This window comes from Athene noctua, chromosome 20 (assembly GCF_965140245.1).
Source record: "Athene noctua chromosome 20, bAthNoc1.hap1.1, whole genome shotgun sequence".
NCBI lineage: Eukaryota > Metazoa > Chordata > Aves > Strigiformes > Strigidae > Athene > Athene noctua.
Window position 1 is genome coordinate 1,855,431 of NC_134056.1, and position 21,639 is coordinate 1,877,069.

At 46.9% G+C, this 21,639-nt stretch overlaps 1 protein-coding gene across 5 annotated transcripts in view; it reads right to left on the reverse strand.

Moving 5' to 3' along the window:
* Positions 1–21,639, reverse strand: part of CRB2 (crumbs cell polarity complex component 2) — a 39,671-nt gene that overhangs the window by 3,816 nt on the left and 14,216 nt on the right. For all 5 annotated transcript variants that reach the window (XM_074923421.1, XM_074923420.1, XM_074923419.1 and 2 more), the window contains exons 3-12: positions 21,124–21,319; positions 20,463–20,602; positions 19,785–19,967; positions 18,752–18,865; positions 6,879–7,826; positions 5,505–6,061; positions 4,481–4,646; positions 2,820–3,687; positions 1,115–1,231; positions 556–682 (exon numbers count right to left, since the gene is read on the reverse strand). In XM_074923421.1, coding sequence (XP_074779522.1) covers positions 556–682; positions 1,115–1,231; positions 2,820–3,687; positions 4,481–4,646; positions 5,505–6,061; positions 6,879–7,826; positions 18,752–18,865; positions 19,785–19,967; positions 20,463–20,602; positions 21,124–21,319 — 3,416 coding nt within the window. The remainder of the gene's footprint in view (positions 1–555; positions 683–1,114; positions 1,232–2,819; positions 3,688–4,480; positions 4,647–5,504; positions 6,062–6,878; positions 7,827–18,751; positions 18,866–19,784; positions 19,968–20,462; positions 20,603–21,123; positions 21,320–21,639) is intronic.

The following is a 21,639-nucleotide window of genomic DNA, read 5'->3' on the forward strand; positions in this document are numbered from 1 at the left end:
GCAGCGCCCGTCCAGCAGCCCCCCGGCCCGGCAGCAGACAAAGGCTGCTGCTGTTTCACTGGAATGGCTCTTAGTCTGATTTCATCTGACCTCCCTTCTCCAAACATCCATTTCTATCCACCCAGATGATCTTTGGAGGGGGAAGGTGCTTTGTAACTCTCATCTGAGATAAAACACCAGCCGAAATCCCATTCTCCAGGAAACTGGGTGGGGATATAATTAATACCTCCTTTCTACAGGTCCAACGGCAGGAGTTTGCTTACTTACTGTCCAAGGAGTTGTAAAATCCAAGGAAAGCTGCAGGCAGCCCTGAAAACCACATGGCAGCCCATGCAGATACTGAACCCTATTTGCTGCAGCTGCTTATATATGCTGGAGACTAACATGCAACAGCACTGGAAGGAAAATATAATTTCCCACTCCAGGTTTCTGCGGTGCCAGGTGGCTCCCTGGCTGGGAGACGGACCCACGCAGGGGACTCACTAACCCCCCGGGCTCTGCTGACCCCCCTGCTGCTGCTCCCACCCGCCTCCTGGGAGAACAGACAGTGCTTACGTTAATGTCGCAGCGCTCTCCGGTGTAGCTGGAGCTGCACAAACACTCGTATTTGTTCTCAGAGTCTTGACACGTACCTCCATTCTGACAAGGGTTCGGTTCACACTCGTTTATATTAATTTGACAACTGGAAGGGAAAAGTGTATTACAATTAAATGAAATTTCTCACGCATGTTCTTGTGCCATATAACGCAAGATCATACAGCCCACAAAAGCCTCACTCATTTGAAAAGTGCTTGTTGCATCTTCTTCAGGTGTTTTCTCCAGGGCCCAACAACATGAACTTTTTACCCGTTCGTACCAATCCTCCTTTTGTCATTTCTGTATGACAGGAGCCAGTGTGGGTCTTTAGCACAGTTAATGAATTCTCATGAGGCACAAGAACTACGTGGAAGCAGTTCATGCTGCAAAAATCAGTATTGTCAGCGGGATCGTATCATGCTAAAAATTACAGCTAGTTTACACTTTCGGAGCAGTTGTTCAAATGGCAAAAGGATGTATGAGGGTGAAGCATCTGAACCCGCCCAGCTCCTCTGCAGGTACCAAGAGCAGCACTTACTTCCTTCCCGTGAAACCCGGCCTGCAGGAGCAGTTGGCTCCCCAGCTCTCACTGACGCACTCGCCGCCGTTCAGGCAGGTGAAGTTCTCCCCACACTGCTCCGGTGGGAACGGCCACCTGGGAAAGCAAGAGGCAGCCTGTAAAGCCAGACACTCTGGGGAGGGCTCCGGGGGACTGGGCTGCCAAGGGGCATGAAGTCAGGGGGAGTTTGACACACGTGGGGAAGGAAATAGTCTCAGAAATCACCCACAATACCACAGTGTAACTTTGGGCACACGCAGAGAACACGCAGGAGTTGTACTGGACTTTTCTCACACACTCCTCTGTCCGTGCCAATGAAATTTTAGAGACAGGATAGTGTTGGAACACCAGATCCCAGCACGGCCAGGCCCCAAAGGGGTGATGCAGTCACTGGGTAACTGCTGACACCAGAGGGAAGCAAGAACAACAGGAGATTTGACCTGGGAAGATTCGATAACTGAAGCTCAGCCAGGTAAGCATTTCTCTCAGCGTTCTATTTGAACAGGCACAAGCAGATGGAACATGTTGATTCCCACTTCCTTTACCGATATGAGACATACCTTTGTGACTGAAATATGCTGGATTTTTTCCAAACTAATACAAATGCTATAAATATAGACCTTATCAAAAAAAAACCCAGCCCTCCTCCTGACTCCATACTGATTTCCCACCAACTTTTATGGGAGCTCCATGGAGGGAACATGAAATATGCACTGCTAAGCAGTACAGGCAGTACAGTGATAGGTAAAGAAGTTTTTTTTTCTCCCAATACACATTTGATAAGGAGCAGGATACTCAAACAGACCTTTTTTTAAATCAGTACACAGAAACAATGTCCTTAGTCTTAGGACCGGTGCCACAAAATACAACCAAGCCCTTGGTTGAAGGAATACTGCTAATCACTCTAGGAGGGCATATGTATTTTTATCTAATATTATAGGAAAATATTTGTCTGGGTAAGGCTTGGTTTTGCAGCAGTAGCAGCAACGGGCACCCTCACGAGCACTGGCAGCTTTCTGCTCGCAGGCAGGCCAAGCATCCTGTGAAAGGTGGCTGCGTACCACTCGCAGCAAAAATAACCTCAGTTAGGGACTCCTGCTGCAGGTAATCTCTATAAACCCACAGTCAACCGTTTATCAAAAACTGTGTTCTCAGTGGAAATCAGATTGTCCCTCTCCTGCAGAAACCCATTCGCACAGGGGCCACTTCTATCGCTCCAGGACATTCCGTGCACCTGAAACTTTAGAACGCAGCCTGCTCCATCCTCCGGGGGCTGGGGGCCTCCTTCCCTTTCATAAGCAGGCCAGTGGGGTTTAATGTTTGTTCTTTTTGTTTTAAATCAATACTGGAATATGGCCAGAGAGGAGACAAGTCCTGGAGAAGATGGGATTTCTGAGGGAATGCACGAGGGAGGTGACAACGCGCTATAGTACTTGCACTTTAAACAGCTCTGGAATGTAGCACAGGGATAACCCACGTAAAAAAGGAAGGATCCTTATCCTGTCCAAGACTGAGCACCCTTCAGTGAGGACCTGGACGTGGACAGCACCTTCCAACAGCAGAATTTCGGTGCTTTACCTACCAGACACTTGCAAAGAAAAGATGTCCCAAAGTGTCCCAGAGTAAAAGTCCAATTTATCTGGGGTCTCCTCTGACCCCTCCTCAAACCAACCGAGGCACTTACTCGCAGTGAGGTCCCGAATACTGAGGGGGGCACTTGCAGGAGTAGCCATAAACCCCATCGATGCAGGTGGCTCCATTGAGGCACTGGTGCCGCACGCAGTCATCGACGTTGATGTCGCACGTCTTCCCGATGAAGCCCCGGAAGCATTCGCACTGGAAGTCAGCCACCGCGTCGACGCAGTCCCCGTGAACGCAGGGGCCCGACTGGCAGTCGTCGATGTCGGCCTGGCAGAGCGGCCCCCCCCAGCCGGCGCCGCAGGCGCAGCGGAAGGAGTTGAACAAGTCCTGGCAGGTGCCGGCGTTGAGGCAGGGGCTGGAGGCGCAGACGTCGGCCCCGGCGCAGCCCAGCCGGACGCTGCCTCGGCCGACGCGCCGGAACTGCTCGGCCTGGGGGTACGAGAGGGGCGCAGCGAGGGGCAGGTGGATCCCCCCTACCTGCACCTGTCCCAGGCACCCGGTGAAGTTTTCGGCCACAACGACCGGCGCCTGGTTCTTCAGGAAGTCCAAGCTCCCGGCGCTCCCCTGCAGGGTGACGTTCCCGGCGCCGTCCAAGCGCAGCAGCCACGCGGAGGCGGGCGCAGCCGGCTCCTCCATGGCCACGGCCACGCTGTGCCAGGCCCCGTCCGTCACCGCCTCCAGGCTCACGAACCTGACGCCTTCGATGCTGTTCCCGCTCCTGATGTCAACAACCAGGGAGGAGTTCTTAATGGCTATCTGGAGGGAATCCACCTCTTCCACAGCCCGAAGCAAAACAGCATCTTCATCCCTGGTCCTGAAATCCACGTGGAGGCTGCTCAGAGTTCGAGTCACCGAGGTATTGGTGGTAAACTCAATGGCAGCCTCACTATTAAATGTTGCATTAGCCAGACCTATAAATGAAGGGGCAGAGCGTAAGGGATTTGAAAGACAGTCAGTGTCACGTTTGAGACACAGCAACAGCAAACTCCTAGCAGGTTTTCTCCTTAAGAATCATGTAAGCTTAGTGTGAGCAGGATTACAGGCCTAGCTGCTGGCATCTTTAAAGCTCTTCCTGTTCACAACTGCATCTCTAATAAGAATGTCCAGCTCTTGTGTAGCTATTTTCAGTCATCAGTCTCACAGCACTGCACAAAAATACAACTATTCCCCTTTTACCGCTAGAAAAACTAGCACACACGTCAGGAATGTAATACATCCAAAGCTGCTGGGGCAGCCAGTGGCAGAGCTGGGAACACCCCAACATCCCAACACTCCTCTGCATCACGGCATCACTAGCTAACTAGTTTTCTTCATTCTCCATGGCTCTGTCTTCAGAGAAAACTGAGACATATTTACAATACTGGGTCCTACTTGGTGAAGTAACCTGAGACTCTAGAAATGGCTGAACATTACAGAGAGCAGGCTGGTCCTTGCACTGCGTTCACTCCACAGAGGTGGACGGGTTCTTCCCCGATCAAGTCAGAGGAACAGAGAAAACACGCTGGAGTGCCATCTTCACACTGTCACAACCTGGTGGTAAATCCATCATGCATGCTGCCTGCAAGAGTGTGCACCTGGGCATCATTCTGCTTTCTTTTTGCGGGATGGGTTTCTACTTATCGCAACGGTACAAACTAAGAATACTGCTCTAGACAGTGTATGTTTGGGATTTTACCCACACGTAAGCAGGAGAACAGTACTTACACACGTATCCTGCTAGAACATCTATACACGTGGTAGCTTCAGGACATGGGTCACTTTCACACCAGACTCTCTCCTCACAAAATTTCCCAGTAAAATTTGCTGGACAGCTGCAATGGAAATCATTCCAAGTGACCATGCATGTGCCACCATTCTGACATGGTTCAGACTGAAAAACAAAACAGTGGAATTTAGGAGCAGCATAATTCATCTTTGGATCTAAGAGAATTTGGTAGCAGGAAATGTGACAACAAAGATGAGCAGCTCTTGAATCAAGAAAGAAGGGTAATTAAAATAGTGACTGAACAGCAGGGAAGGAAGCATAAGGGTCTCTGTACAAGAAATTCCTGAGACCCTGCCTCTCCCTGGGTGCACTGCTGATCAACAGAAACTCCCCAGGCAGAGCTTCATCAAGTTGGAAAAGAACAAAGCACAAAAGCAAAGGTGAGAAATAGATGAAAATCTGCAGTGCTCTGAAAACCTCACAAAGCTCCAGGACACACCTAATCCCAGAGGCGTGACAATATTTGACAGCACTACGAGCAAGAAGGGCGGAATTAGGGAGTATGGCCTCCCCATCTTCACCTGTGGCATAAGGAGAGGCAGCTTCTGATCTAAGGGCACCCACAGAGACAGTTCTGTGAACTGTTGTTGCTGAAGTGACCAACTCCTGGGGGAAGAGGTGGTTGAGCAACTGAAACAGGAGGAAGGGAGGAGCTGGGAGGGTTACTGGTTAGAGGGTAGAGCCTGGAATGCAAGCGTGGGCTCACCAAAACAGAGGTGGGCAGCACAGGTGCAGGACTGCCCAAGTTGTACAAACTACACAAACTAGAGGGGAACTAGAGAAAACCTGGTGCTTAAATTGTATGTAGTGTATTGAGTGACGTAGGAGCGTCTGGGACCACGTGTCCTTCAATACTTCAAAACTCCTCATCCTCCTGATAGCAGCAACAGTCAAACTGTTCTTTAATCACAGAACTATAACAACCAACCACACAAATGCAAAGACAAATGAGAGACATCATACCTTGCAGGTGTTATCAGAGATGCAACCAGTCACCAGATTTCCATTTTGAGTCCCATTGAGTTCCTGCGGCAGACTGTAGTTCTCAACCTGAACAAGCTGTATTTGGTGGCTGTTCAGCTGGATGTCTTGCAAACAGCCTTTAAAATAGCCTCCCCACGTACCAGCGCTCTCTGGGTTAGGATGTCCACCAATATACACTTCATAACCAGCTAGAAGAGGTCCTGCCACGAGCTGTCCTAGCTCCACGTATGTGTCTGATTGGTGAGCACCAACAATTCCTCCTTGGAAGGACAGAGCTACCAAATGTCTTCTCCCATCAACTAAATTTTCTGGGAATGTGACAGTAGCTGCAGATAACGTCTCTATCTTCAGCTTGCCATTCTTCAAGTATATGGTGAGGCAGGGGTCGATTTCGTTGCGGATTTGCAATAGCAAACCGTTAGGTTTCCGACTACGCATGAAAAAGGAGATGCTGAAGTTTGCATCAAGGCTCTCAGAAAGGACGAGAGAGGCAAAGCTGGTGGAATTCTCTAGGCCAAATGTTGCTGCGGGGCGTTCTGGAAAAGAAAAGAAACACACATCACCTACACGACGAGGGGAATGCAGCTGGCACGGAGATATTCTAAGCTGCAGCTCCTCATGGAGGGGGCAAGATCTTTCTTCCCAACATTTTCGACATGCATCAGGGTAATTATGCTCTCTCCCCACACAGGTCAGTGAAATTAAGAAGTGAATGTGCCCTTGCTTTCTCTGGAGGACAGGAATTCAAGCACCCAAGTAGCAGAAGAGGGAAACAGAGCTCTAGCAGAGTCCTTGCCACCTAGCAGATTCGCTCAAGGACTTTTAAGCTACAAAGGTGCTTTTAAAATCCGTAAATTTGGTAACAGCAGAACAACTTTGTAATTGCCACGCTTAGGGCTCAGGAGTGAAACAAAAAACTGGAACTATTAATATAAGCCTTGCAGGAACAAAAAAATGCAAATAGTTATGATTTTAACTCAAAATTTTCCAAGACCTTCCTTCAACTCTTTGTGGTTTGTCTATAAAGTAATACATTGCTACTCATCCTCAGCTCAGAAGCTCAAGATCTACTTTTCACACTAAAACAACTTCCCTGCCCTCCTGCATTCACAGAGATCTGAATAAAAAGATGAAGTCAGAGCCTCTGGCTCAACGAGGACTAACATCTGCACCACAGAACTGACAGGAGCAAGTAACAGGAAAGGGACCAGTGAGAATTTTATTTATAGAGGGGTTTGCTTTACTTTTCTCACTGGTCAAGCAGAAAATACTGCTTGCAGAGCCAGCATCAATGCTTATCCGGTATCTCTGATTAACAGAGGAGCTGGCAGATGTAAATCATGTGGCACTTACCGTACGAGCAAGCCGGGCCCCCATAAGGCCTAGAACAGTCGCACCTGAAGGTTGTCCAAAGGTCCACACACAGGCCTCCGTGAAAGCAGGGCTGGGAGAGGCACCACTCCGTGCGGTCACAGCCCTGCTGCGCCGGGGAGGACTCGCCCCCGAGCAGAGCCGCCGGCAGCAGAGCTTCGGCATCTACCTGAAAGTCCTCCAGGCAGCCAACAAAGCCTTGCTGGCTCCATGTGTTGTTGGCCATTGGATGCTCGGCACCCCCAACATACATGTTCAGGAAGGCATGCGGGACCCGAGCAGCGCCGTGCGGGACGGGAGAGCTGCGCAGGCAGACACCGGCGTCGCAAGAGTCATGCCAGAGCTTCAGCTGCACAGAGCCGTGCAGAGCAACTTCAGCTTTATGCCACTGGCCATCATCAACTCTCAGCCCCTCCAGGAGCAGCGTGTACCCAACATCCTCCCTCTTCAGTCCTGCACGCAGAATGCCATCAAAGAGCTCCAGGAACAAGTATTCAGCTTCACGGCCTCGGTAAAAAAGGATAGCGCTGGGCAGGGTGGTTCGGAACCGGAGGGACACGCTGGCAAGCTGATCTCCTGCTACGTCCCTCCTGCTCTCATTGTTCACGGGCAGCTCAACGAGGAGATACCCTCTGGAAGCAAAGGAAAATGTTGTTGGTGTTGAGCATGTGGCATCATAGAAACCAGGCTGGCACTGGCACAGGTGGCCGTGGCTCTCAGCTTGGTAGGTTGGGATGCACAAGGCCTCATTTTGGCAGTCGTGCGTCTGGCACCCAGTGAGCTTGACAGAGCAGTTCTTCCCTCCCCATACAGTGCCATCCTGGCTAGGGGCACAGTGGCAGGTATAGTCAGCAATGCCATCCTCACAGACAGCTCCATTCTTGCAGGGACCCTCCTCACACTCATTGATGTTAACAGCACATTCCACACCTGCGAAAGAGATTTAGAAATGGGATCTCGCTGCGGGGGACCGGGACTCCCTCCCCCAGAGCAGGCGCCCAGGCGCAGGCCGCCCTCCCCAGCACTGCCGCTCCCTGAGCCCTTCTCTTCAGGAAACCACCAAAAGACCAGGAGCTGCCAGCAAGGAGCCCCGTGCTCACTACAGGGCGGCTCAACCGCTGACACAAGAGCGACAAAACCATCCTTCTGTGCTGTCCTCCCAACTGCTGCAAGGAAGGTGCTATTTATAGAGCTTCGGCCAGTCAGCCTACATCACCCGACAGACTGCCGTCCTCTCCCAGGCGCCACAGGTAATCACCGTGCAGAGGATACTGAAGGGACAAAACAGCACAAAGGGTTTTGTGCTTATTTCGTAATAGATTCGGTACAATGAAACTCAAGCCTATAGATCTAACCAGAGCGCGTTCTAGGCACTACTACTGCAGACTGCACTAAAATGGGAAGTTATTGGAAAGCCTCGATTAAGAAAATTCAAATTCCCAGATGACCCTCCAATTGTAAAACACTCACAAAACTCAATTCATTACCAAACAACAAACAAAACACGCTCCACAGGCATTCTGCCATACTCGCACTAAGCTGATTTCAGTTCTGTCCAGTCCTGCAGAAGTGAAGTGGGTAAGAAATACTGCACTGCAGTTCGTCTGTCTCCTCCAGGCACACGTGTCCCAACAGGGCTCAAGTAAATTACAAGACATTACACTCAAATCTGGTTAATGAAAATCTGCTGTCATTTTCTTGAGCATCTCCAGACTGACAGAAGAGCCCTTCTGAACCAGTTCACTTTATCTAGCCCATAACGTTGGTTTTCACTAATCTTCAGAGACAGTCACACAGATAAACCAAGCATGGATTATCCCAATCTAATAGCATTACACGCCGAATCTAGCTAGCAAGCACAACGAGGACAGCAGAAAGAAAAAGAAGGAATTCACACACAAAGGAGGGGAATCAAAACACAAAAGACATTTGTAAAGAAAAGCCACTAGACAGAATGTGCATGTCAAAGAGATTAGAGAGTTGCCTGAGGGAAAGAGATGAGGGGAGATGGGGCATTAGGAGCACTGGAGCTGGACTTGATGTGTGATTAAAACAAAAACACCACCAAAATTTAGCAAAGACAGAGGCTTCTTGAATATATACGTTTGTTCTGTCATGGCCCAGCAGTGCCTCACGGGCAGCCTTGCCCAAGCGTCTAGTACCCCGCCGCCCAACCAAGCTGCTTCGCTCGTCCAGAGCCGGCGCTTGGCTGCTGTCACCAGCGCCCTGCACATCGGCACAGACCCCACACCAGCTGCCAGCTCCAAAATCCCGTTTGTGTCAGCGCAGGGACGTGACTCGTATGGAGCTCTGAGAAGCACGGAAAGAGAAATGGAAGACTCTAGTAATTCTGCACTTTCCAGCTATACTAGAGCTGTTCTGTAGGCAAAATTACCTCAGATTCCTCTAGAACATAGCGCTCTACTGACATAAACTAGAAGAGAATTGCTCTGTGTAGTGCCTGTGGATAAGCACTGACTTTGGCCAATGATGTCTGCCTTGAAGAGCTCAGCTGAGGCAGATTCAGAGTTACTAATACTACCTCAGCACAGCCTTTTTTCTCCAGCTGGACTTGCTCAGCCCACAGAACCTGGGGTGTGACCACAACTGTAAAGGAAGCAGCAAGGACAGAATTAAGATTTCATCACAAAGCTATGGCCACACCTGAAGGAAACGTGCTGGAATGAATAGAGTATAACGGACATCTCTGGGTCTGGGAGACAGCAGGAAGACTTCAGCTGGAATTAAGAAAAATCAGTAGAGTGGTAGGACTACGTGGAGTGGGTTTTCTGAGTTATCAGTGGCTTGGCAGGCTCTCAGAACTGTAAGAGGCAAGTCTGCAGTCAGATTTAAGGGGAGGGGCTGGTGAATGGCGTCAGGCAGACAGGTTTGGTATAGTCCCAAATCCCCGAGATGCTGCTCATTTCAGATGCGAGCTGTTGATATTTACTGGGGCAGTGAGAAGACTATAGCATTGAAAAGGAGAGATGCCATAAATTTCTGCATCTCTGAGAAGGCCGGGAGACAGGGTGGGGAGCCCCCTTTTCCCTCTGGCATTCCTAGGGTGGGGAGCCCCCTTTTCCCTCTGGCATTCCTAGGGTGGGGAGCCCCCTTTTCCCTCTGGCATTCCTAGCCCAGCCACAGGCTCTCTCCATCCAGCAGCAGCAGGACACCAGCGAGGCCAATTCCCAGCCTCCCAGCTGACACCCGTGGGGCAAGGGCTTCACACCAGGTGGCAAATTAGTCCCTACGGTGAGTGCACAACCCCAGGCTGGTGGCTAATTAAACACCAGGCTTTCCCATGGGAGGCAGCTGGTTTGATTTTCTTAAGATTAGTTGTTTGAATTGGGTGAAAAGAGTAAGCTGACACTTCAGGTCTTTGCACACTGCTGTCTAACCTCACAGCTTACAGACAGGCAAAGGAAATGCTCAGCAGCAGAAAGAGAGGAAGGCAGCTCTTGTTAGAGGAACCAAAACCACAAGCATCATCTTCAGAAACCACAAGTGTCATCTTCAGCACTGCCGTTGTTTCTGGCAGCAAACAGCCAGCCTCCACAGGACTAGAGCAGAGGAGGGAAGGGCCTCTAAAACACCACCTTAGGTGTTCTTGCCATCCTAGAAGCCAGTGCAATGCCAGGTTTGAATTTGGAGCAGTTTTGAAATAACTTGTAACGGAGGAGGCTCTGCAAGAGTTCTAAAAATCTGGGTAATGACAATTTTTTTCCGGGCAGCCCACGTCACCCCTTGCTGAACAGTTACCCGGTGCTACATCACTAACTCCTTGTGTGCCTTGCAGTGACCAGACCTCTCAGCAGCCAGCTGTCTTGCCCTCTCTCCTCCTCCATTATCACCAGTGACTTTTGTCAACTGTGTTTGAACATCTCCAGTTTGTCAAATTGTTCAGTTACACCAAAACAAGGCAGAAGGGGGAGATTTCTGTTGCATGTTGCTTCCTAGACACTCATTTCAGTGAAGCAGAGGGGTCTGTAATTTCAGGGTTTGGTTGCAGATGACAGAGTGTAAATGAAGAAGGGGATGACAGCAAAATAAAGGAACGCTTCCCTATTTTAGAAAAAATAAGATTTTTGCCATAGGCCATTACAGTATCCAGAAGTACAGATCATTTCCCAGACATCCATTATTCCAATCTTCTCCAAGACGTGGACAGTTGTGTCATAACAAACTCACTGGAAAGTGGATATTAGGAAGTTCAAAACTAATTTGTTTCTCCAGGCATTCCTTTTCAGGTACATTTAAAAAAAAAGGAGGATGACCATTTGAGAAAAACAAGTTACTCTTATGTAGTCTTCTCTGTTCCCTCTAAACTTCTTAGCTCAATGTTTACTATTATTTGATCAATAGTAAAAGCAACGTTGCCAATCTGATTCATTACATCGTTAGGAGACTTTAAAGTGTTTAAGGAGTTTCTTATCTAATTAAAGACTAACTAACACAAACCAGTGGAACCTGTTATCTGAACATTAGACAAGTGTTATTTAAAAGTCTGCAATCTGGAGACAAGTATTTTCAAACATTCTGGTTAATTTAGCAGTGTTTAAGCTACCGGTCCCAAACTAAATCCACAGGGGCTGGGTCAGAAACAGACACTCAGAGGTCCCTGAGCTTTAGCAGTCTGCAGTTATTTTCACATACAAACCTATTCACTAGATCCTGAAGTGTTACCAATGTGGTGAGAAGAGTCTTGTTTCAGAGGCAAGTGTTATTAAAATCCATACAGCTCGCTGCTCCCCAGTGAAGGTAAAGATTTACTATTAATAAGCAAAGATTCATTGTACACCGTGTAAGGATCATATACTTCAACAGACACATAGTACGATAAGAGAATAAGCACACGTAAAGAGAGATATTCTAATTTAGCTGTCATATACCAAAAAAACTTGAAGTACGAGGTCTATTCATGGGCCCAATCGTGAAACATGGGAGTTCAGTGGGGTTTCCCGGCCAGCACCGACTTGCCCTCTCCCCTAAGACAGCTGAATTCCTAGGAACCTTTCTCTGGTGCATCCTAATTAGGGTTTGTATTATTATTATCAAAAGAAGAAAGGAGGGGAGGGAGAGAGGGGGGAGAGAGAGAATTAGCCGCAACAAACGGACCCCGACACAATTATATTTGCACAATTACTGCCATTTCCATGGCAACACACTGCTTTGACCTCTCTCCCACCGTGCACTACTACTCAAGGAGACGGTGGGGGAGGAGATGGAGAAGTGCATAGGCCAGAAAGGGTTTGTCCTCCGAGTTAAAATAAAAACTACTTCTCACTAAAGGAGTTTGCAATCCTTAAAGGAAAAAGAAAAAAAAATTGTGAAAATGCCTGTAAAAAGCAAACCTAAAGTTTCACAGCAGTAAGAGGGAGAGATCTGTGCGTTGAGACAGTACACCTGAGCACACAGCAAGGACCCGTGCCTCGGAACACCCCGAGTTTCATCCCTGCACAGAGCCAGGCAGAACTGTAGCAAAGATGCCCACGGAGCACGCCGACAGCTCCGCATTCATCCTGCCGCAACAAGGAAATTCCTTACCCTAAAGTTTCCAAAACAAAACTTTAGGTCTCTTCAAAACAAAAACATTCTTCCTTTCCAAGTCAATTCTTGTTCCTTCTCATGCCTCCAGCCACCGCTAATCGCACAACCAGCTCCCTGCCCTGGGCAGGCACGCAAACATTCAGGACACATTGCAATTACTGTATAGATCTCATTACCTGCTAGCAGAAAAATTCCCTTCAGGATCACGCCAATCAGCACAGATTTCATGGCCGACTCCTTGTGGACATTGGTGACAGTAAAGGGGAAAAAAAAAAATTTAAAAAAAATGGGGGTGAACACGGGGGGGAGGAATGACAAAAAAAGGCTGGACTGAAACGGCAGAATGTGTGTAAGCGCTCCCTGATGCCAGGCAGACAAAAAGGGATTGGAGATGAAACTGGCCAATATAGACGAGCCCTGCGCTGTAGTGAGATCTAATCCAGCCCCGCTCTGAACCTCCCCAGCTGGCCTCTGTCAGTGCTGACATGAAGAATGCATGCTCACGGGGTATTCTCGCTCCGTGCATTACAGTAATACCCTGCAGTAGCCACAGCTTTAGCTCCGGCAGGAAAAAGTCAAGAGACAATCTCTTGCCCTTGCCGCCTCCCAGGTGAATCTGACAAATTCCATGAAGGAGGCCAAAAAAAGGATTTTTCTTTTTATAGGCTAAGCCAAAAAGCTGCATTTCCATCACTGTGTAATATCCAAACCACACAAATAAGGAGAGTTCCAAATGCAGAGTGCAGCCTGGGCCCTGCTACATTCAATATTGACTTAATGAGGGACGAGCACTTTGTGTAGTGCCCCTTCTCCGTGTGCCCTATTCTGTGCATTTTTAAGCACAAGAATTTCCACTCGGCAATATTCACAAAGAAAAGTCTCAACTTTTAACTGCCGTGATCTGTTTCTCTGAAGTCAAACTGAATGGAAGGAAATTCCCTGTGTTATGCCGAGTGTACTGGTTCAAATACGGGACTGCAGAATCCAAACTCTCTCTTTCCTCATTAGCAACCTTATAAAATTAGTTGCTGCAATCTTTTTTTTTTCTCTGTGGTTCTGGGGAGGTTTTGTGGAAAAAAATGTGGCTTTCATAGTGTAAAGTTCCTGGAGGCAGAATTGTACTTTCTTGTTGTAAGGAACCCAGGGAAGGTTCTTATTTCTGTGAAGAAATGTTATCTGGGAGCTTTTCCCCAACCTTTGAGTCTCTGTTAGTATCAATGTCAGGTCCAAGCAAACAAAAACTCCCACATGGCAGCGTCTGGAATCTGCATTAGCCGTATCACTTTAAGATATTAAAAGAAAGCATTCCACCAACTCTTGTAGCTATTTTACTTTCTTCATTTCACTCAATCCAAACATGCCAGTCAATTTTACAGATATTTTAAGTGGGAGGAATATGGTGAGTGTTTGTTTGGAGTCAAAACTACTCAGTCACATCTAGGTCACATGCACACGTAGACCTATCCTAGCACAGATTTGAAATGCTATTATATTAGCTTGTATGACCCTTCTGTTCTTGCTCGCCTGCCTACTGCAACAATGAAGTATAACAACTATGAAGACTGGAAAACATTAAATCCCTTAAAAAAAAAAATCTGTTTTTTTTTTTTTATACACACACACATACATATTTACACACAGACACACACAGTCTACCTGTATGTTGCTGACTGAAAATGTATTGTACAGAAATCCATGCAGCATAAGTCAGCACAGAGTCTGATCCCCTACTAGTCACTACATCTTTTCAAATTCATTACATGAAATACTGCTAAGTAGAAACTGTGATTGCTTCTTCTCCCATTATCAGCTTAAGGGTATACACAGACTAGGGTACTCTTAGAGACAGAACAAGGATGGAGAAATACACAGTCCTGATAATTCTAAATAGTACATATATATATATATATATATATATATATATGCAAGATAAAATATTTAAATAAGATCTCTTAGAAGCCAAAACAGTGGCTCAGTGAACATCTGTTTCAAACCACACACAACTGAGTAGTAACTGCTTAAAGGTTCTCTGAAACTGGAGGATTCTAAAGAAAGTTAAAGGATCAGATGATTCGTTTTCTAGAGGTTTTAATTCCCCATTCTTACTGGCAATCATGCAATTACAAGATTCAGTCACGGGGTTTAAATTCAGAGAATTATTTTGCTCCTAATCATTCGTAAAACTTCTTGGAGGAGGTCAAGATAAAGAACACTAAATATGTCAGAGGGTTCTTAGCAGAAAAGAATGTCACAAAATGGAGAGTGAATTTTGGATAGAAATTTCCAAATTTCACACATGTTCTTTAGACAGAGATTAGCAACTTCCTCACTGGGTTCATAAATGAGTCCCAGAAATTTATGAATTTCTTTCCAGGCTTCAGAGACACCCATCCTAGTCTCAAGAGCCACCTTGCCCTTAGGAAAGGAAAGGACACTTCGGTCTGCCTGAAGCGTACATGGCAGTTCACATACTGCAAGTAGTGGCCTCCTGGCAAGCAAATCCATTACCACTGAAAATAATAAACATTGTTGATAAACAATTTATGTGAAAATCAACACACTGAATCTAGTCTAATATCTGACATCCTGAAGTCATCCCTCCTGGCAGAGACCATGAGAAGACAAAGAGGAGAATTCTTCTTGTCTCTCTGGGACACTGCTCTGCCCAAGCACTTGCCTGGCCTGATTCTAAAGATGACATTAAGCTGGGCTTTACCCATTTTGGTTAGTAAGGAAGTCAAATTTAATTCATCAGAGTTGCTCCACCACTAATAATCCTCTCAAAAGTCTTTAACCATGGTGAGCTGGCATATCTCAGGCTGTCTGTAATCAGAAAAATCTATGCAAAGGGCTAGTTCAAACCAGAACGTGCAGTCACAAGCATCACAACCTCAGAGGACGCTTTTGATCAAAACTCACCTGACACCCAGAGACAAGCAGGACCTAGACTGAAACGTTCCCTCCCTCTTGCAGCATCCCGGTCTATGACAGGAAAGTCAAAAGGTCTGATTAACCACGGAGCTATGATCCGGAGGGGAGATGCAGTGTGGAACGGAAGGGAAGCGGGGGGGCGCGGGTCTCACCAAGTGTTCCCTAGCTCCCTTCAGCTCTATTTACTGAAAGGATTCTGTTGAAGGGGTAACAGTCCTCTAATCTCCTTACTATCTTAACCTTTTAGCTGCCCTTTCTGTAAGGGCTACATTTCTAAAACAAATCTGACATCAAGAAATACCTGCACAAAAAAATTAAATCTATCCAAAGGTGGTTAGAAGGAAGAAGCATCTCCCATTTATTTCATGACCCGTGACCCAGGAATTCAAGCCTATTTGATCTGGGCTAGCACTCTGTAAGAGTAACCATTTAGAGCTAGCTCTACAGAAGGTATCCTACTTCTTTAAGGACAACTGACAAAGACATTACAGCTGAACAAAGTAAAATGGTCAATAAGCTCTTCAATTATATTGAGACACATTCACAATCACAATCCCTCCCAAATTTACCATCACATCACCTTCTGATTTCTCATGAAAGTAGAAGCGTTCCTCTGCCGTGTGCAAAAAAGCTCAGAATTTTACCGTGATCACAAGGTGCCAGTGCCAAGGGATGTCTACAATTGAGATGACGGTGCTCTTCCCCTCTCATTCGGGCTGACCAGTGCCACAGGACTGTGTTTTCAGGACACTGCCTTTCTACAGACAACTTTAGCAGGAGTGAAAATACAAATGGGAGCGCTCAGGCCATTTAAAAGTTTTGAAAGAATGAATGAGCCAAATTCCACTCCAGTGATCACACTCTTGCGGGTTAAAAATTGTTCCCATTCCAAACGGAGGTACCTGCCTTCTTCACGTCCTGGCCTAAACTATTGCCTGCTACATACATGATGGACTGAAACCATTCCTATGGATAAAGAATGGGTTTTTTACTTCCTAAAAGACAGACTTTTCCTAATATGCTTTTTCTCTTGACCACAGCTGACACGATTTCCAAGACCATGCAAGATTCATCCTCCTTCTCACTTCATTTAGTGCCCGTGCAATCTTTTGATTGGTACTTCTCACATCCTCTCAGTGTACATCCCCTACTAAAGCACACACTGATGCACTGAACAGGCTCTCCAGGACCTATTATGTAGTTCTCTGAGGAATGAGGCACTGCTTTTGCAACAACTCCATTTCAGAGAGAGTTGGCTCATCTCCCTGCACCGCTGTAGCCTGGGACAGCACTGAGGCAGTTAATTTGCAAAGAAAGAATTTCTCCTGACTCATATTGTTATCCCAACACTCCCCAAATTCCTCTGACTGAAGAAAAAAAAAAAAAAAAATTACAGAAAGAACCCCCTGCCGCCCCAAGAAAGCATTCTTCATCAGAGTAGCAAGTTCACTTTAATCAGCGGAGGCAGCTTAAACCCAAGTTCATGGCAGATCTAAGCTGCCACAGAAATGTGTTTTGAACAGAAACATTATGGGAAGCTTCACAAAGTTGTTCTGTGATCCTAATAGGAAGTAATAAGCTGTTTACCCAGCATGACTGTACTGGGATTAATTGACAAAGGAGGGGAGATTAATTGCTATTATTTCCCTGTCAGCTTCACTCCTCCACACGCACTCACTGATCTCACAGACTGCTCCCAGCCTTTGAGTGTGTTAATGTGTCAGAACTACCTCAGCTGAGACAAAGTCCTTTACCAAAAGCAATATCCAGAAGAGCAACCTGCTTCTAATCCCCTTCAAGTACTAATGAACCCAAATTTGATGCAACAGAATGAACTCTAGCACTCCTTTGCCCATCATCCTGTGTTTCTGTCAGCTTTTCTGCCCATGAGCATGCTAAGAATTGGAGAGGATTAAACAGATCTGCAGTTTGGCAAAGCACAATGAAATTCTCAACTCTGTGAGGGTGCTGGGGCACTGAAGGAGGAGAAGGGAACGGGGCACATATGTGCGTGGGAATTCTGACAAGTAGGATAAACTTTAAACCATCTCTTTGGACAAGATCTCAGTTCACGAGTACAGCACTCTAACTACCCAAGAAAGCAGCAGTAAAAAGCTTTAGATAAAAGCCTATTTTCAAAGACATCACCTACAAAAGCAAATTTTTCTTGGCCTAGCCTAAATTAGGAATCCAAAGCAAACAAGATAGCGCAGAAAAACCACAAAGAATTCAGGCCAGTTACAGCAGGTGTTAACTAGGAGTTGATTTGAGATTCTGGGAGTGAAAGTACCTGTGTAATGGCTCTGCCCAGGAAAGAGCTAGAAGAGTTACACCAACATAGCTCAACCACTATGACCACAGGAGGAAACAGGAAACTTTCCCATGGAATAAAGGCCTAAAACAGTCTCTGGAATGCTTCTACACACTGTTGTAAGAAGTTAAAGGGACAAGGCTTTCTTCTGGCTTCAAGTTTTAATCTTTCCCACGAGATGGCAGCCTAGTAACACTGTGGAAAGGTTACACTCACCTCAAAAATACATCAAGACAAGATTGTGCTGGGGACCACCTTTCTTATAAACTACTTTTTGGTGTTAAATTGCTCAAAACAGAGAGTACACAATGGCATTTAAAGATGCAGATGACTGAGAGCAAATATTTTAAACCAAGATGAGGTTTAGTATCGGTTAGCAGTGTACCTTCCCAACAGAGCTGATGTGCAATATTCACTATCCCCTCATTTCTCAGCTAGAAAAACGAAACCCATGAGGGTCAGGCAGGGCATTTGTGTAAGAATCCAGACTCATCATTCCCCTGTAAACAGAGAAGGCTTCATTTGCTCACATCACAAGGACCTTTTGACCTCCTAACATAGCAGATCACTGTCTTCAGCCAAAAATCACTGGCTCTTATCATCCAGGGGTGTTAGGGAATGGAGATGTTTTGCAGATGTTTTATGTGCTGGTGATCCAATCTGCTACAGTCACTAGCTTGTGACAACTAGAATGTTAAGCACCTTTTTTTATTTGAAGGCTGGTTTTGTTCACCTTCATAATACATGTATTAAACCCCCCCACAGTTCTCGCAATGAGCGTTCACTCCAGGATACAGCTCCCCTAGACATTCTGATCTTAGGCTCTTCTACATAGCTGGTTTTATGTCTCAAAATCTAGTTCACAGCCTATCAAGTGGTTGACCAAAATCACCCAGCGTTCTCATGGCATCTGAGCCCTGAGCTGCAGCCGTCCCGCTGCACCACGGCTGCACTCCCCACAGCGCAGCTCCGTCCCGCTCAGCAGCCCGGGCTCCTCAGTGCTGGAACCCACAGCCCTGCAGCCAGGCAGGACACGATTCCAGCCACCCGCCTTCGCCAGTGTTACCTGCATAACCTGGTGGGCAACGGCAAAGGAAGCCATTAACGAGGTCCTGGCAGAGCCCTCCATTCTGACACGGCTGGGACTCGCACTCATCAACGTTAGTAAAGCAGGTCTCCCCTTTAAAGTGAAAACACAGACAGGCATCTTGAGTCCACACGTGCATCAGCGAAGGAAAGAATCCAAATGACAACTGCATTCATAACTTTTTGCACTTCTTTTCTGTCACCAAAACATGCAAAAGTGTTTCTTGAACTACAGCATGTCTCTCCAGACATGGCAAATAGACACTATCACCAAAACAACTAGGGAAAATGAAGTATGGAAAGGTCAAATGATTTTCCAGTGTCATGAAAGGGAGCCGTGACAAGATCAGAACTGAACCATGCCCACCTATGCAATAGTGGACTGAACTCTCGTTTTTCTCTCTCAAAAAAAAAAAAGTATTATTGTTTAGCCCTTCCTACCAGGCAGTTTCCCCAGCTGTTAAATCCAGCCTTTTATACATATCTATACACCAGGGAAAGGGTGATATTTCAGTTGAATGTCCACAGAGCTTCTAGCTCCAAGAGCAAGATATCAAGACCCCCCTCTTCTACCCACTCTGATTGCACAGTTGGGAGTAGTCTCACCAAGGAAACACCTAGGATAGCTATCTGGGACTCCAAGGAATTCACTTCCTCTGATGAGGAGTTTCACAGATACCCTGTAGGGCATGAGAGCCTGACAAAGAGAAACCACCTTGGCATCTGCATAGCCAGAGGGCATTCATCAAAGAACTTGGGAAGTGCAAAGGCTGTTGTCTCAGCCTCGAGACAGGCGTGCTGGACAGGGAATGAAACTCAGAGAGCTGTCTGCAATATATTCATACAGTATGTGAAGAGAAGCACGTTCCCCACGCATCAGGCTGCTGCCCCCTCTGAAGTACCAGCCGTTGAATGACTTTTGCTGCACAGATAACATTGGTCCATTCCTGTCTACTCGAGCCACAAAGCATCTACCAGGTGCAGAGAGGATGAACATTTACTGCATAGCTCACCTGCAAAGCCTGGCTGGCACCAACAGAGAAAACCAGCAGCTTGGCTATAGCTGAAATTGCTGGGGAAGTCTGGTCTTGTTCCATAATAGGCTTGGTTGGATCGCTCAAAGCACACGCCTCCGTTGTGACAGGGACCTGTCGCACACTCATCCACATCCTCTTCACAGTGCTGCCCTGTGTACCCTGCCAGGAGACATCAGTGTCAACACCACACACAACTTCACTGGAACCAGTCTCCCAAATACCGTGGCTGCCTTGAAGGTGAGAATGAGACGCAGAAGACACTGCAGCTCATCTAGCAGGGAGGCCCAGGGCCTTCCACTCTCTCCACTATGTCAAACACAGAAGCCAAATAACCAATTTGCAAGAAAGGATTACCTCATGATAGCAAAACGCATGATGAAAAATGGCAGAAAAGAGAAAGACAATGTTACGGTTGAGAATCAGGGTGCATTTCCCAGCAATGAGTCAACTGGGCCTTGGGATGGCCTGTAAAGGGCAGCAGTGGCAGCCTCACTATTTCAGACAATGAAATAAAAAATTTAAAAAAAAAAAAAATAATGACACTGTGCCATGCAGAATGATCATTAATCCTTTACTTCAACATGGCAATTTCCCATGTGCTCTCCATTGCAACATGCCTACATGCCAGCACAGCAAAACAGATTTCTAACCTACCTGGCCAGCAGGCACAGCTGTAGTTTTTGATCCCCTCCACACACGTGGCGCTGTTCAGACAGGGTGCAGAGGCACACTCCAGGATGTCCAACTCACACTGGTCCCCCTCGAAGCCTGTGTCACTGCAGTCACAACGGTAGCTGTGGGGCAGCAAAACAGGGCAATGCTGAATTTGACTGCAGAGCCCAGTACGAGGAAAGAGCAAATGGAGCTGTCAGTCCTCACACCCACTTTGTGGGGCAGAGGAAAAAGACAGTTCCATCTGCACGAAGAGGCAGAGCAGACAACCCTCAGCAGCCTCTGAGATCACACCTTACCTGTGAAAAGCTAAATTCAGACACACGGGTATATTCTCAGCAGTTGCCTTTGCTGTTCATGCTCTGCAAATCACTTCCCTTTGTATCTGATATGTCAACTGGAAGCAATAACCAGAATCTTTTCCCACCTTCCTTTATGCATCCTAGGAGTTCTGATACCAGGAGGGGCCTTCTCACTTACTGCCATAAATCACTCCCAGTTACTGCCACTGGGACCACTTGGAAGTACATTTAACTCAATCCAACACCCCCCCACCCCGATTTCTACTCTAATTTTCACAGGTTACACTAAATAGACCTTTTGATCACTCCTGTACCTACTTGCCCACACCCTGACTTCTCACCTGTTAACTAGGTCATGGCAGGTCCCGTTGTGCTGGCACGGCTGGCTCACGCATTCGTTGATGTCCACCTCACAGTGGATCCCCTGGTACCCTGGGGCACAGGTGCAGGTGTAGAACCCAACGTGGTCATTGCACGAGGCCCCATTCTGGCAGGGGTCTGAATCGCATTCATCTATTTCAGCATCGCAGTTCATACCTTTGTTACAAGACAGAGAAAGAGCTGTGTTACAAGCCCAGAAAAGTACATCTGTGCTGCCTGGATTTCTGAGCTGGAATCACAAAAGCCATGTTATCAACCCAAACTGGCTAGCACAGTGATCTGTTCTAATTTTGCCCTAGGAATATTGAGAGCTCGTGAGCAGCATGTGATTCTTACAAATTAGGACCTTCCATTTTTATTTGCAAACAAAATTATTTTATCTAGACTTTGGGATTTCAGTCTTCTATCAAAATTAGAAATAGTTTCCAGTATTTGCATTTCATTCAAGTCTCTTTCATTCAGGTTTGCTGAAGTAG